General features: G+C 33.5%; 2 protein-coding genes across 3 annotated transcripts; both read right to left on the reverse strand.

The window, feature by feature from the left end:
* Positions 1-1,208: 1,208 nt before the first annotated feature.
* Positions 1,209-7,523, reverse strand: LOC130948687 (mitochondrial import inner membrane translocase subunit TIM50). The gene is made up of 10 exons (XM_057877563.1): positions 7,237-7,523; positions 6,474-6,562; positions 5,733-5,769; positions 3,667-3,728; positions 3,455-3,568; positions 3,166-3,270; positions 2,967-3,068; positions 2,357-2,516; positions 2,163-2,265; positions 1,209-1,612 (listed from the first exon to the last, which is right to left on the reverse strand). The coding sequence occupies exons 1-10, from the start codon at positions 7,436-7,438 to the stop codon at positions 1,567-1,569; spliced, it is 1,020 nt and encodes a 339-aa protein (XP_057733546.1). The 5' UTR covers positions 7,439-7,523; the 3' UTR covers positions 1,209-1,566.
* Positions 7,524-9,512: 1,989 nt separating this feature from the next.
* Positions 9,513-13,546, reverse strand: LOC130960562 (uncharacterized). Of its 2 annotated transcripts, none has more exons than XM_057885990.1 (9): positions 13,103-13,546; positions 11,592-11,797; positions 11,420-11,503; positions 11,213-11,293; positions 10,955-11,094; positions 10,746-10,863; positions 10,596-10,647; positions 10,128-10,190; positions 9,513-10,049 (listed from the first exon to the last, which is right to left on the reverse strand). In XM_057885990.1, exons 2-9 carry the CDS (start codon positions 11,651-11,653, stop codon positions 9,972-9,974), a joined length of 678 nt encoding a protein of 225 aa, XP_057741973.1. In that variant the 5' UTR covers positions 11,654-11,797; positions 13,103-13,546; the 3' UTR covers positions 9,513-9,971. The 2 variants fall into 2 exon arrangements, with proteins under 2 accessions (XP_057741973.1, XP_057741982.1); XM_057885999.1 differs by having other exon boundaries at positions 13,099-13,546.
* Positions 13,547-16,613: the final 3,067 nt, after the last annotated feature.

The following is a 16,613-nucleotide window of genomic DNA, read 5'->3' on the forward strand; positions in this document are numbered from 1 at the left end:
TATCAAAAACCGCAAATAACTATAACGGTGTCTTATATAAACAGTAGCACACAATAGTGGTTCATGTAGAGAGCTGTTAGTATTCTATTTATAGTTTAATTTATTAATATAAAAATTAATTTGACTGGTATTATAATTCTTAAAAAATTATACTAGTTAATTGTATTAGTAATTGGTTTGTTATTTGATAGAAAAAATGCGATTTTTAAAATTTATATTGAAGTATAATCATTATACTTCATCAAGAAGAAAGAATAATGAAATCGTATTTCAAATTTAATTATCTTATTTAAATTATAATTAAGAATGCGTGTCATATATATTAGTAGTGTAAAAAAATAATATCAAGTAAAAATATTTAACTTAATCACAATTTTTACTGCAATTACGTATTTAACTTAATTCAAAATAAATTTTAAATTAAAGAATTAACATATTTTATTTTTTCAAATATTATATTTTCTTACAACTTAATATAAAAAATAAAAAATAAAAAAACATTGATTTAATTGTTATATCAAAATAAAATTATTTAAAAAATTTATATAATTTTTTTATCCAAATAAAGTCATTTATAAAAAAAGACCATTGTGTTATTTTTACGGAGATTTTACTGATATGAAATCTCAGTAAGTTTTAAATCCCAATAAAAAAGAAAGGAATTCTAGTAGGAGTAACAAAAAAAAAAAAAACAAAACAAAATATACATGACACATTTTATATTTATTTTCTATTTCACCAACTATATCATACACAATAAAACATCAAACACTAGCTATATAATAATTTTTTTTATATTACTATCAAGATTAATGTGAATTAGAATTTTATTAAAAGGTATTTATTATCATCATTATTATTATTTAAATATCTATTTTTTTATTTATATAGACAATCCCCTTATACATAAATTGCTCATGTATGCCACGGTTTATGCAAAGCAATATTTGGCAGCTACACCTGTAGCGAGCGAATTCCGTTCAATTGAAAATTACTATACCCTGTAACAATTTCTATAGATATAGAAAGATTGCAATTTTGTATGCTATATTAAAAAAATATAATCTAATAAATTTAGTTTTTAAAAAATTTAATTTTCAAACAATTTATTTAAATAACTTGTCCTTATTTTTTTTTCTTCCGTTATTTTCTGTCTTGCATTCACCCAACTACAAAAGAAAAAAAAGTTAGAAGCAAAGAATGAACGACCAAAAGCTAGCTGGAATTTATAAATTGAACAGCAACAGAATTTCAACAGACGGCAAAATATTGGGAAAAAAAAAAACCAAAAATTTACATTTTTCTCTCTAGATAAATCCTACTGGTTCTCCTAGAATTTTGAGACCCCTTTTACACTGAACTTTTTTTAGGCCAGTTTTTCTCTCCCTTTATGATAAAAAAAAGTGCAAACGCAGAAATTGAAAAATCATGTGGGTTAATGTTTCTCTAAAATCAATACAATGTAATCACTCATCATTATCATCAACTTGCAATGAAACTAAATATTCTCATCTCGCAGCAATGAGGAGGCGCAATAATTTTTCCATTTTTACGTTAATCCTGGGATCAATTTCTCCAGAAGCGACCTCGACCTTTCTGCTCTTGCATTTTCCTGCATATTTGGAAACGTTTGGAGAAAAACAGGGAGTTAATGTCAATGAACTTGCAAAATCATGTATATAAATAGAATCCTTCAATCACCGAAGAGTGATCCATCCATCTAAGGAACATTTTGGCATAAACTATCAATATCCGGAGTCTATTGGACTAATGGGAATATAGTTTACATGAGAGAACTACCTGCACAGAAATAATCTGATTTGAAGATAGAAACACCCAATGCAGAGTACAGACTAATACAGTACACACAAGTTCATGGATGAAAAAGGTGTAACACGGAAAAACCTCCATTATGACTAATTCTAATCTCTAGCTAGTTTCCTCCAACTCAACGTACCGCTATATACTTGTATATGTATATGGAGAAAGAAAAAAAATGCTAAGACCGGTATTAGTACATGAAGCAAGATCCAACAAGTCAGTTTACAACACAACACACATTACCTAGGAAATCGGACAATAATTATACCAAACAAATATAAAGAAACAATACCCATCTTCGATCTCGCTAAGTTTAATATGCAGAAAACTCCAAATATTACCTTTGGTGATCTTTGGAACGTCTAATAAATTCAGCTGGAATATCACATCCCTGATAAGATGCTAGCACTTGCCTTATATCAGCTGGACTACTACAGGCAACATCTACACAAAGAAAATAATTAATGCAATATAAGACACTGTCTGTGCTGATAATTAGAGTTGGTGGTTGAACATATCATAACTAAGTGCTTACACTCGAGAAATGGTATAAAATCCAACAGAGCTGTATCATCTTTATCGGTCTGCTGCCATGGCTTAATTGGGACGCAGTTCTCAGGTTGAAGGCAACCTTCAAAAGCATGGCCACTTAAATAGAGAACTTTTGCAGGATCCCTGTTTAATTTTGAAAGATCCTGCCAAGCAAGGTGAGTAAAAGAACAAATTACAAGAACATCAAAATATATATATTTTTTTACAAACATGTTAGAGTCACTTTTATCAAAGTCCTCTTTTAATGAAGCGTGTAGATTGTCCATTTTATAATGTAGGAAAAAAAAATAAAAAATCACATGCAATGCACACTCTCCTCACAAATTTAGTTACAATCTTCACTCTTCATCCAACTCTACTCTGCATCAAATAATTCCCTTCCATTATTTTCCCAAAAAATCAATTTTCTGACATGCATACAAAATTCAAGGTTTTATTCTTCAACATTGGGAATTGACAAAACTAATTATCATGAAGCAACATGCACATTAAAGAACAACAAGATCACAGATACAATTTGAGACAATAAAGTAAAGAACAGCAAGAACAAGGATATAATATGAGCGAACACAAGAATAATAACTTAAGCATACTCTGAAATGTTTCCCATCTTGATACTTCGTAGCTGTCCTTGCTAGCGCAAATCGTATAGTTGGCCTGGGATTATTCAGCCTTTCTACGACAGGATCTACAAACTGGGAAAATAAAATAAATATATTGAAACCACAAATGAATAATATGTCATAAAAGTAACATATCTGTTCATCAAAGGGAGAAACAATATCAACTTACAGTATTTTGTTCATCGCTGTAGACGACAATTTCATAATATTTACTAAGATGTTCCAAGAATGCATCAACACCAGGTCTCTTAAATGTCTGCCAGCCTGTCTCTCGCTGTCCATATCAAACAAAAATACAAACCAGTTTCATACAACACATCCCTAAGTAAGCAGCAGTGGCAAGTCACGAAGAGGTAAAAAATCTGTGTAACCGTGTATAGAATAAATGGTTACCTAAAAGAATATGCTACCAACCAGTCTAATTATTCATTTAAGGTGACTTACAGTTGAAGCCTTACCGTCCACATATAATGAATCAATGTCTCGTTGAGATCCAGAACAAGTGTAAACGCATGTTGCTCTTGAGGAGACAAATCTGGAAGAAGCTTCTCTGCATGTGGCTCCGTGTAGCTCTAATGATCAGTAAAAAGATCATACTGTTATTTAAATAATGATAAAAAAAAAAAACACATACTAAAATCACATTTATAGAAGAAAACTGTACACGTACCCGAACTTGTTCTTCAACTAACTTTCTTGCATCCAAATAGAGCTCTATCGCTTTAGCAGGCACTGAGATGTTACATATAAAACAATCAAATTCTGTTAATAACTATCACCACCAATACCAGTCCTTTTACCACCAGGAAGAATTAATTACATGAATAAAACAAAACCCATCATGTTCTAGTACAAACCAAGTAATTGTGAAATATTTAGCTCTAAATTCATTTTAATCATTTAAGTACTGTTGGATGCAGATAATATCGGAAAAGGGATCGGGAAGGGAATGTAAGAATGGCGACCACTCTCATTAGCTTGATGAGAGGAAAGGAGGGAAAATAACGTGAAAGCAAGTAGGGCGAATGTATAAATTTTTAATTAAAAAACAAATTACATTACATTTACATTATAACTATTTCTTTTCCTCTCCATTATTCTTGTATGTCCTAACCAAAAGCTCCACCCACCCCCTCCAAAACAAAACAAAAATAAAATCCATTATCTTATCTCCAAATCAAAATGAAAGGCATTTCGCTCCTTTTCACCAATACCATAAAGTATCACCATCCTCCATTGATCAACTCTGCTAAGCAAATGAAATGGTCTCTCAATACCTCTAATTAATGGCCCATGGTCCTAACAAATGATTTTATTGCTCTCCTTTGAACATGTCCAAACCACACTACTTTAGACATGCTTTTACCACCTTTACTACAGTAATTTTGAATATACTCATTAATAATCTTATCTTTCTTGTACAATGACAACTCCTACGTTGCAACAATTTCATCCTCGCAAAACTATCTTATGCTCTTACTGGCACTTCACCACCCGACATCTAGTATAATAAAGTATGGCTCATCACAGCACTTTAACACCCGAAAGTTAATCATTTTTTCTACACCAATCTTCCCTGCAGATCACAATTGCCATAAGCTGAATCTCTATTAGGCATCAGAATATAGTATTAACAATTAAATAGTAGCCAATTACACAAATACCTTTCAACTAGAAAAATGACACTAACGCAATCTCTCTACCACCGAGATTATGGGCAAAGAAAAGAAAACTTCTCCCTTGAACTTAAGAATAGAACTAAAATCCTAACTAAACGTGTCCTAATTGACTGTCTAAATTTCACTGTTTTGGTTGGCTTTCATACCTGCTCACTACTGCCTCCTTCTTTAAGCCCTTCGTATCTAATCAATTGATTATTTGATCAAGAGGGTAATCTTTTCGGTTGGTCAGGTGGCTAAAAGAATGTCCTCATACCATATCACATTAACAACAACAACAAAGTCTCATCCAACTAAGGGGAATTGGATACATAGACCAATCACACAATCTTCTCAATAAAAGGACTTAACATTTTACTACAAAATTTTCAGAAGGTCCTTCATAATGGTATTCCCTTTGTCTTTTTCTTTTTTTTATATGTATAATGGTCTTTCTTCCATTATTAATTGGACAATCTTCTATCCAATTGACTTTTCTCACTGGAGCCTTTTATTGTTGTTCTCACAAGAGCCTAAAATCAAGTTCCCTACCAATCTCGTCAGGCCACACACATAAAAGATGCATGCATATATCTCAATACTAGATTTAAAAAAAAATTAATTAGGTACTTACTATGAATAAAATATCAGATTAGATTGCGTATATTACACCCTTTGAGTGCGGCCCTTCCCTGGACCCTGCTTAACGCGGGATGCTTGTGCACTGGACTGCCCTTTTTTCAAGGTCCTTACTATGAACAAAATAGTAGGGGTTTGTGATGGAACTCAACCATCAATTATGTGTTAGTCTGTTACCATTAATTACATCACTAAACCATTTGTTGCAACTAATTATTCTACAACTAGGTCCACAAAAACCCATAGACTTATATTTAAGCATTATTTTCAGTTCATGAATAAAAAAAGAAACAGGGCTACTTGAAGAACCACCAAAACTACAGAAATCATCCAAATCAATCACATGAAGAAAGTAGAAGACAGATAACTCATTTAAAGAAGCAGCACACATATATAACACAAGATGTAAACATCATATAGCTTGGGGTTGAGGAAAAACCTGTCATTGCTGCAGAGTATAGCAACCCTTGAAATTTCTGCAGAACCATATACACAAGAATATGTTATGCCTAACGTGATTCTTCTGGCCTATAAAGAAAGACTGAAAAGTGAAGAGATAATTGTAATTTATCTTTTCAAAAAGAATGGAACCAAAAGCTATGTAAAAGCGTAAGATTGGCAATGGAAGATCCTAATGGACCAGGCAATTACTGAGTTACTAGCATAATCATGTTAGTCCTCCAACTCAATATAATGGGAAAAACTTCAAACACAATCTACTAAACCAAAACCAAGAATAATTGCCAGTCAATCTCAATCACATTTTTTTCCCTAAAATCCGTAGGAACAAGATCAACCATGTGGTGCTTAAACAGAAATGGATCAATGTTTAGTGTCATCATGTATTAAAAAAGATTGCCATTTCAAGTACTAAAATAAGATAATCTTTAATCTGTTATAGTTAAACTTTACTTGTACAACAAGTAGAAAAATACATATAGAACCCAAGCAGAAAGTTGTTAAAACGGTGAATACATTTTTTACATTCGATTGATGCCAAATTCTCAACATCAAACAAGAACGGCGACATTCCAAGAGTTATTTCACATACGCAACTAATTAACCCCGAACATATTTGAAATAAATTTATCAATTAATAGTTCCCAAAAAAAAACGTGAAACAAAGAATTAGCGCAAGAGATTGAATGTTAAGGAGGGTGGAGAAATAATTAATACTCACATCAAGTGAAGTAGCTCCATCACCTGGACTCTTCTTCACTGACTCACGGAAAGGCTTAGTTTTTTCTTCTATTTCATTCAAACTGTAAGCTGCAGAAGAAATTCCAAATGATTTAAGTGCAGAATCAATACAAATTAAAGTAAATCTTCATTTTCGCTCAATTCAAAATCACTTTGGAATTTGGATCAATAGCAACACTATAAAGGAGGATCAATGCACACAAGGTTCTTACATGGTCCTGCAAGAAAATTATGCTGTTTGTAAGATTTAAACTTATGATCTTCATGTCACTACTCACTAGGCAGCTAGCTTATTGTTACGCCAAGACTCATGCCCTTGTTCAATAAAAACACTAAGCATGTATAAAACAAAAGGAATAAATTTATCATTCCATATCGATTTGATCAAATAGCTGTCCTAAGCGCATAAACAGTTGCTCCAAGCCTCCAAATTTATTAAAGAACAGATAACTCAATGAACAATAACCAAATTGATTCAAATCTACGTAAAGATTACATCAAAATAAGTTCCAAGATTGATATTCAGAAAATAAGTAACAGCATTAAAAAACATAAACCTCCACTTTGAATAATTTCCAAATCAACTTTATTCAATGAAAACAGTACATTAGGCACATTTAATTTTTATCTTTTTATCATTTCCAAGTTAAATTGATTCAATAGCAACGCCAACGGATAGAACAACAAAAACAACTCGCTTTAGAACGCTAAAGAAGTAAAGCGGAAAGAGGGAGAAATCTAACCGTAAGATGCGTAACCGGCAGTGGCGATGGCACCGGTGAGTATGCTTCCGACGGCGAACTTGAGGAAGCCACCGTGGCGGCGTGGCTCGGCCTCCGGTGGCGGAGCCGACTCCGAAGCGGAAGCGGGGGCAGAACTGGCTGTGCAGAGGAGGCGGGTGGCTGCGACGGAAATGGATCGCGATCGGAGAATGCTGAGAGACATTGTTGTTTGGGGGAAACAATGTGTGTTGAAACTTGAGAGGGTTCAGGTAGGGTTTTGCAATTTGCACGGCGCACACAAATACAATTACAAGTGTTTGGAGTTTGGAGAAATTTTTGAGATTTTTAACTACTTTTAAATTCGGTAAAATCATATTATTTTCGGATTATATTAAAATCGGGTCTAAATTGTTAAAATTTGATTTTTAATAAATTTTAGAAAAAATTTTACTTTTTTTTCTTCTGTAAAATATTAAAATAACATTTTTTTCTTTTTTATTTATAAGATGTACATTCTCTTCTTTTTGTCACTTTTAAAAAATTTTTCTTTAATTAATTTTAAATTTTTTTGTGTTAATTTTATCTATTTTTCAAAAAAAAATTTATTTTTTACAAAAATATCTTATAGCAAAAATTTTATTCTTTTATTAAATTTTACTTACCAAAATATCTTTTAATAAATTATTTTTTATCAAAATATTTTAGAAAAATTTAATAACTAAATTATTTTTTAAGATATCTTTCAATAATTTTTTTAATTATTAAATTATGATTTTACCAAAATTTTTGTTAACAATTTTTTTATATTTTACTATTAATTTTTTGATATTAATATATATTATTTTAATATTAAGAAAATTTTAATAAGATTATTTTTCAATATCAATATATATTAATTGTTATACATATTAACAATTTAATAATTAAATATGTCTTAATATCATATTTGATTCAAGATAAATATAAAGATAAAATAAGAATATTTATTAAAATATCCATAATTATTAAAAAAATATTATTAAAGATTCAATCTATGTCCTCAAAAATTTCAATCACTTGTGTCCTTACTTTTAAAAATACTGAAGAAACCAAAATTGTGTCTCAAAAACTAAAATTTTAATTTTAGTCTCAGTTTTTCAATCACAATTCCATTATTTAAAAACAAATACTACCTTATATATCTTTTTTTTCCCTTATTTTTTTCTTCAGCTCTTAGATATTTTCTATTTATTAAAAAAAATCAAATTTTATACAATATAAACGTTGTTCTTAACTATGATGATGCCAAATTAACTTGCAATGTAGTAATAATTTTTATTACTACTAATATTTGATTCTATAAATGGGAAATAGATTATTTTGGGGTAAAATTCGTGACTATTCATTTTAACAACAACATTTTTTACTACCTTTTTTAATATTCGAATTTGAGACCACAAAGAAGAGATGAAATCTAGTAAGGTCTTAGAATGCTAAACCAACTCTCTATGTTGTTAATTTATAGAAAATAGTAACATGAAATTTGCTTTTGTAATCCCAAGAACGTGCCCTGTAAAGAAGATTGGATATAAGAAAATGCAAGAATTCCAAGGTTGGATTAGAATAACATGGTCTCTTTTCAAATTTTTTTTATAGGTAAAAACTATATTAATTACTTCCTCTTCTGCCTGTCCTTCAGCAAGTGCTGGATTTGAGCTTTAGAAATTGAGAGTGATGATTCCCTTTTCGGGTTATACTAGGTAATCAATAACTTTTTTGAACAATATGAACAACCACCGATAAAATAAAGACACACTACACCTCCAAAATTACCATATCTAAATTTTAATATTAGAATAATTATCCACACACTTAGTAAAATAAATATTCGATATATTCATTATTCACATTGTTTAGTATTTTTATTATTTACCTATACTTTTCCTTCCCAAAAACATAAAAAGAGTAAAGACTCATATATATATATATATGTGTGTGTGTGTGTGTTAATTCTTTACTTTATTATTTTACAATTTTTTTCTTATTTTAAAAATATTTTCCCGGCTCTTCAACCGTAACCCAACCCCACCAATAACCATCCTGCACCCTTTGCCACCAACATTGCCACGCTCCTCACACCACCGTCGTCCCAACCCCAACCACTAACACACCAAACTCTACTAAACCCAACCCCAACTCCAACCACCCCTCACTCCATCCCCACCTACATCTAGCTTGTAGGATACAAATTTATATAGATGCAAATCAGCTACGGTCCCTTGCCACCGAAAATTGGTAAATATTCCAGTAGCTGTGTCTAAGTTAAAGACAATGGTTTATACTTTATAGGCACTAGGCAAAAGTGCTTGGTTGGTCACAGGTGTTTTCCTTATGGCAACTTGCATCATTGCTATTCCAGATGAAACCACATTGACCACAGTTCAAATAATAAGCTTTCTTACAAGATGGCCTGACTTGGAAAAGAACACGCCCACCAAACAATTGCATGGTGACTGATAATTTGGTGAAGTTCTTGCTAGCTACTTCATTTACAGTATAATACTATAACTGGATGACCCTCGCAGGATTGAGTGGCTCTAAGTGCCTTAGATTCCAATTGCGGAAGAAAACTTGAAGATAAGAAATAAAAATTGCCAAGACACTTTGGGATTGAGCTACTATATGTGTACTTGAGTTGAAATCATATCTTAAGTGGAGTTCATTCGATTAAGGCAACGGCAAATAAAATCACGGGAACACCAACAATTTTGCGATTGTTAAATCCTCCTCCTGTTATCAACTCTTGCTTTCTTGGATGCAGATCCAGCTTGTGGATGCTCCCCACTGGCTTGAATCTGGATGAGAAAGTGAAATTATTTCTTGGAAGTGAAATAAAAGACATCAGAAACCTATTATGGAGTTGGATAAATCACCTTATCAAGCTTATCCCGGACAAGTCTCACTGTTTGATTCAAGGAATCAGAAGGAAAATAATCCTGTTCATCATGGAATTTATTAGTAAGAGGTAATAATAGATGCCAAGCAAGTATTATTTCTTTACATATAACACCATAGTCCATAGTCAGCAAAGATTAATATGTCCAATAACATGGCTATAATATATCATCATCCGCTGGGCCAGGGCCTAACAGGCTGCAAAAATATTACAAACGCGAAAAATGATTTTCCAATAGAAAACATAAGATTCCAAGAGTTTAACAAAATAGTGCTGGGGAATGAAGATAGGTTTGTTCCAATTTGTCTTGAGTAATAATGGTATTAAAGATAAAACAATTTAACTTCAAAATGCTCGTAAAGAAATTCTAGCAAGGAAAAGTTTGATTCGTTCCTACAAAAGCTTTTCTTGTCAAATTAAGGTGAACACAAAAAAGGTGACAAACCTGATTAGAGGAGACCGTTGTTATTGGAAGATTACCAACGTGTGAACTGCCTCTGGATTCAACATCCCAAGCAAAAAGAGAATCAATTATACAAGTTGCCATAACTTCGACTAGAATCAAGCATAGGCAAACAGACAGACCACAACTTACCTTTCATTATGATCCAAATGTGCCGATACGAAACTGGTATTTGAGGAAACAGCAACTACCTCACTCTTACTCATAGTTTTCGAGCTTGAGGGGGCTCCAATCTCTTTGGATCTTCTAGCTGATTTCAATATCATCAAGAACACACACATACAAAGTAATTACAACAGTCAATACAACAAGCAACACTAACCCTTAAACCCTAAACTTACGGTTTAGTCGCGCCAAAACCTCTCTTCTTCTCCCCTCTAACTTATCCTTTGTGTCAGAGAGCGTCTCAAATTGGGGAGCATATGAAACCTGCAGTCGATTCCCAAGGAAAACAAAATCATCCAATTTTCTTTTAGCAAACCTGAAACAATTAAATGTGGTAGAGTACTAAACACAGTCAAAAATCAAATAAAAATGCAAATGCAAATGCACAGTTCTACTCAAAGCTCATGATATGAATGAGAGAGAGAGAGAAGAACCTGGCATTGCTGAAAAGACGGAATTTGATCCAATAGACATCAGTGAATGGCTCACAGTCCTCCGCATCCATTGGCTTACACCTAAACCAACATAAATAAATAAAAAATCATTCAAATAAAATAAAAGAAAATACATTTATAAAGAAGTATGAGGAACAGAGGAAGGAGAACAAAAGGAGTGAGCAATTCGAGAAGTGATGAACTCACTCTTCTACTTCTCCATAGGATGAAAACAATTGTTTTAGATCATCTCCGCAGCCCAATGACGGAACATTCCTCACAATCAAATACCTGCACCTTCCAAATATGATTGTTGTTAATTTATGAATGAAATTGAGAGGTGAATTTGGAATGGAGTAGAAGGGTAAGGGATAGAGACCGAGATTCATCGCAAACAGTGTAGACGCGAATGGCAGGGGAATCATCTTTGTAACGCGGCATGGAAAGCAAAAAACGAAATCCGTTACTTCAGTTATGGCAAATGACAGTTTTGCTCTGGGAGTGGTTCAACTGGTGGGTCGGTGGATGAACCGGTTGACCCAGAATAATCAATTATCCAGCGATTAATCAAGAAAAAGAAAACACCTGAAAATTAAAGTTATAATGCAAAGCCTCAAATTATGACTTATTTGTTTTTCAAGGAAATATGTTCCATTGGAAAATAAACTCATATAGCAGCATTCCAATATTTTTTTTTTGTGTGTGAACATGAACATTCCTCTAGAAAAGCCCAAGTCACATCCATAGCAAAAAATACACATTGATTTTAAGCATATTCTATAAGTCAAACTTAAACAAATAGGAACATAGAATAAGGTGGCAACATTTTGATGCAGTCCAAACAATCCACTCTAACCACTTCAACTTCTTCCAAGTGTGCGGACTTGTGATTATGTTTTTATGTGCCAGAATATTTCTTCTACGGTCACTTTCTCTCTTTGTTTTTTGGATACTTAAAATCACTCACAGAAACCCAACGAGGGTGGTGAGGAGCAAAACAACTACAACAACCAGCAGCAACAAGACGAAAAGATACAACCAAAACAAGAATACAAAACGCTAATCAATCAACACAAAACAAAATAACTAGTAATATCTCCTAACACAAAAAAATCCACTAGCTACAGGCACGAAACAAAACAGCTTCAATGATCAATTATCCTGCCTTCCCTGCCTCGTTTCCAAGACTCCAAATAAAACGAAATCAGCCTTTTCATCTCCTCCACATTCAAAGATTCATTGTTGAATATTTTCTTGTTTCTAGTTTTACATACACTACAGTCACTCTTTTTTTGGCACCTTTTAGCATCTTTGTTCTAAACATGCAAAGGAAAACAAAAGGACCAAAGAACAGAACATTGAAGACCCTTCCTGAATGAAAAACAAGACAAATATAATGAAAAAACTTCAATTCAAATGACAATTTCATGTTGAAACTTAAAATTGCTAGAATCTTCCCATTTTCTCTCTTTTTAATAAAACAAACTCTTATGTATCACTACTGAACTCCAAATCAAACTATTGCAAAGTGATTAATCCACTGAGGAAATTAGAGTGCTACACAACACCAGAAGAGAGACCCTTTTATTGAATCTTCATCATTTGATCATCAAGCTAGGAGACAAATTTTGTAGTGTTAATGAAAATATCTTCTCCTCTATTATCTCTCTCAGTTTCTCCAACTTTAGTATACAAGCCTCAAGAAAGGAAAAAGAACAAAGAGAACAACAAATTAAATCAATTAGTTTTATATACGAGTACAATTCATCTCAATCTATTACAAATTAAATCAATCAGTTCTACATACAAGTACAATCAGCATCAATACATTAAAACAGCAAAAATCCAGTATAAAAAATTAATAAGAATAACTAAAAAAAATTCACCTACAGCAGAAGCAGAAAGCCAGAAACGGAGTCAGGGACGATTTTCCAACTTGGGGTCGTTGCCGTGTTGTTGCACCGTTGCAGAGCAAGCCGCCGGCGAGAGAGGGAAGAGCTTCGGCGGAGGCAGAGCTTCGGAGAGGAGCAGAGCAGAGCCTGCAAAGGAGCCAACACGATGGCGACTGAGGAAGCAGAGGCAGAGGCAGAGGCAGACGAGGCGGAGGCAGAGACAGACGAGGCACGGCGGAGCCAAGGCGGCCGGGACGACACAGACGGAGGAGGCAGAGGCTAGCAAACACTGACGGTGCGGGGACGAGGCAGAGGAGCCGGCGATGAGAGTGACAAGTAACGAACTCCGCCGTTGGCTGCCGTTGTGATTCTTGGGAGAGAGTGAGTTGAGGTTGGGGATGGTTGAGAGATGCGACTTGGGGGTGCCGCTGAATTAGGGGTTTTTTCTCTTTTTTTTTTTTTACGAGAAAGTATGGGAACAAATGGAAATTTAACGGAGGTTTATTCAGTATTAGAAATATAACTATTAGTGTTATTTTTTTTGTTAGGTTAAGTTTTTAGGTTGAGTAGTTTCATGATATAATATTAGAATTCTAGATTCGAAATGTTAAAAGTTTAATCTTTGGTAAACCCCAAAATCAGTTTAAATTTTTTATTCTTACTACCCGGATGATTATTTTGGATAGTATAGGTAATATTCATTTCATTCATATTGGACCAAAGATAGTATGGGTGATTATTTTGGATAGTATGCGTCGTTTATTAGAGGTTTTAAAAAATTTGACCCGGTCCCGTTTCTAAAAGAAAAATCGGCTAGGTCATCAGTTTTCTTATATCTAAATGGTTCAAAACGGTTTTTCACCGATTCTGTTGCAAGTCTGATCCTATTAGCAACTCGGTCCGATTTAGTGGCTGGTTGACTAATTTTTTGGTTCGACTAAGTGGGTCGGTCCAATTTTTACAAAACAATTCTTAAAATGGTTCTTAAAATTGGGGATTTTTTCTGGAATAAAATAAAAAAAATATATTTTCCCAAACAAGATTTTTGAACTTTAATTTTTTAAATACGGTTTTTTTTTTACATTTAGGACAAGTTCGCTGCACCCCGACGAACTTCAAGTTGAATTCGCCATACTATATAAGCGTAAGGCTATTATCATTTGTTGCTTTCATTCCAAAACTCTCCTCTAAATCCACTTTATTCCTTCTTCGTTTGTGATATTCAGATTCTTCTGTACAAGATTTTCTGTCTTTCGACATCCGTAAAGTTCGTTATCCACTACATCGTCAGTTTCAGGTCAATGTATATTATGTTAGTTAGAGTTATTGTTTACATGTTAGTTAAAGTTACTGTTTAGTGTTTACATGTTAGTTAGAGTTACAAAATTACTGTTTACATGTTAAAGTTACAGAGTTACTATCATGGTTGTACCGCCGGATGTGTCGTGCCACGGAGCATGGCCAGCGCAATTTGGGTGGTTGCGTGGGTTTGTTGCTCTCCTAGGCCTATCACCATATTCTGCTGCTATGGCCTAATAGATTTGATACTCGACGATTTCCACTGGTTGAGAGGTATTATTCGTTTTTGTACTTTTATTTATTAAATTCATTAATTAGTTAATGAAATTGAGCAATAATGTGTAATCATTCACGGTATTATAGAGGGTTACGTACCAGCCAGATAATGCCAGGGGCGAGCACTTCAAATAGCCACAGTCATACTTACCCTCATCAAGTAGCACTTGGTAATTCTGTTGCCTGGACCCCAGTACAGTCGCTAACTCTTCAACCGTGAAGGTAGTCCTCGACCAATCAAACTGGTAAACATTCATAGTGTTGACGTGCTTCGAAATGAATTCTATGGCCTTCATCAACATCCGTGAAAATTCATCACTAACTTGAAGTTGGGCAAGGGCCTCTGAACACTTCCTAGCAAAAAGTTCACCCAAACGAAAAATAACTTGACTTAACAAGAGTCATGATTGGCAAATTACGAGAACCCTTCATGACAGCGTTAACGCACTCCGAGATATTTGTCATCATGTGACCAAACCGACGACCCTCATCCGCATACAGAGCGATTTGTGTGCCACCGCAATAGTTCATCTCTTCTTCCTTGTCACCATCATCAGAAATTTCTGTTGGCTCATCATCAACATCATCTTTATAATCGGGGTTAACTTCATATTGATCCATTATCGGATCCCTGATAGCAGAACCCTCATGACTTCAACATTCTCTTCCATCATGTCAGCATTACCAACTTCAACGTTAGACCCCTCTTGACTACATTTAGGTGGCATATTTAGATCGATCATCGCCCGTCTAATATTCCATCTAACAGCTCCACTTAACAGACTATCATCGACAGTATCTGCAGATGATCATCGTTCACCCAACTCAACGAGAAACACGAATAATTCTAATAGATGAACATTTGTCCATCGGTTGTGCCACGACCTTATAAGACGTACGTCCTCGTCATCATGTAACCGATACCTAATTCAAAAAACAGAAATATTTATCAAAACTGCGGTCTAATAAACATACTAACAATAGAGCCAAGCCAACTGTGACATACCTTTTATAAAACAAATTGTCATCTATTTCGGTTGGATATCTGTAGTAAATTTTTTTACTCCTTTTGTCTGTTGCTGTCCTACGGAATGTAATATCAGGAGGTGAAGAGTTAGATTAGAACTAGAATCCACAAATAAATTTCCAAATTTTTAGTTTAGTATACTTTTGTAAGTTTAAATATGAGTGTCGAAGTTTTAGAAATGCTTCTGGCTTTCTTAGAACATTATATATTATCTATGTGGGCACCTCTATCATGCTGAGAACTCCCGATTCACATTCCATACATGTATGTTATTTTTCAAATGTAGGACGTGAGGCACCTTACTGAGCGTGCTGGAGACTCTTTGGAAGCGAATATCTATATTTTGGGCTTTTTATATTATGTTTTTAGTTATACATGTGTACTATCTCTGATTTTGTATAAAAACATGTTTTGTTCCTCTTAGAGGTTGACTTTAGAGAACTAGGATTTGTATTTTGTCTATTGGATATGGTTGGGTATTATATATATATATATATATATATATATATATATATATATATATATATATATATATATATATATATATATATATATATACTTTGGCTACCTTTGCTTTGCAAGTCGAGCTTGGAAGTTGCTATTTGTATCTTTGACACTCCTATATCATATGCACCTTATGCTTCTATATGCTGTTATCTGTTTGTTTTATGCTTAACGCTTTTCGAGTGTGATGTTCTTGTATAGTCTTGGTTTTGCATGACTTTTTCTTTTAAGGCTCCTGGTTAAACTATTCTTCACGTATATCTATGTACGTACTTTGTTTTTAGAGGTCGTAGCACTTCACCACCTTTGATTTACGTCCTAGGTGTAAAACACTGTATGGTAGGGTGTTACAGATTTTGGTGGAAGTGTTATCTACACATTTGCCTTGTATGATGAATGAGTT

Source organism: Arachis stenosperma, chromosome 1 (assembly GCF_014773155.1).
Source record: "Arachis stenosperma cultivar V10309 chromosome 1, arast.V10309.gnm1.PFL2, whole genome shotgun sequence".
In the NCBI taxonomy this organism is placed as follows: domain Eukaryota; kingdom Viridiplantae; phylum Streptophyta; class Magnoliopsida; order Fabales; family Fabaceae; genus Arachis; species Arachis stenosperma.

Excerpts from the sequence above, each read along its gene's own strand:
- LOC130948687 (XM_057877563.1), bottom strand. The coding sequence starts at position 7,438 with ATGTCTCTCAGCATTCTCCGATCGCGATCCATTTCCGTCGCAGCCACC. Across the intron at positions 3,271-3,454 it reads TGATTCATTATATGTGGACG|CGAGAGACAGGCTGGCAGAC; the intron begins GTAAGGCTTCAA and ends TGATATGGACAG. Across the intron at positions 3,069-3,165 it reads ACAGCGATGAACAAAATACT|TTTGTAGATCCTGTCGTAGA; the intron begins GTAAGTTGATAT and ends TTATTTTCCCAG.
- LOC130960562 (XM_057885990.1), bottom strand. The coding sequence starts at position 11,653 with ATGCCGCGTTACAAAGATGATTCCCCTGCCATTCGCGTCTACACTGTT. Across the intron at positions 11,294-11,419 it reads TCCTATGGAGAAGTAGAAGA|GTGTAAGCCAATGGATGCGG; the intron begins GTGAGTTCATCA and ends ATGTTGGTTTAG. Across the intron at positions 10,864-10,954 it reads GGTTTTGGCGCGACTAAACC|CTAGAAGATCCAAAGAGATT; the intron begins GTAAGTTTAGGG and ends TATTGAAATCAG.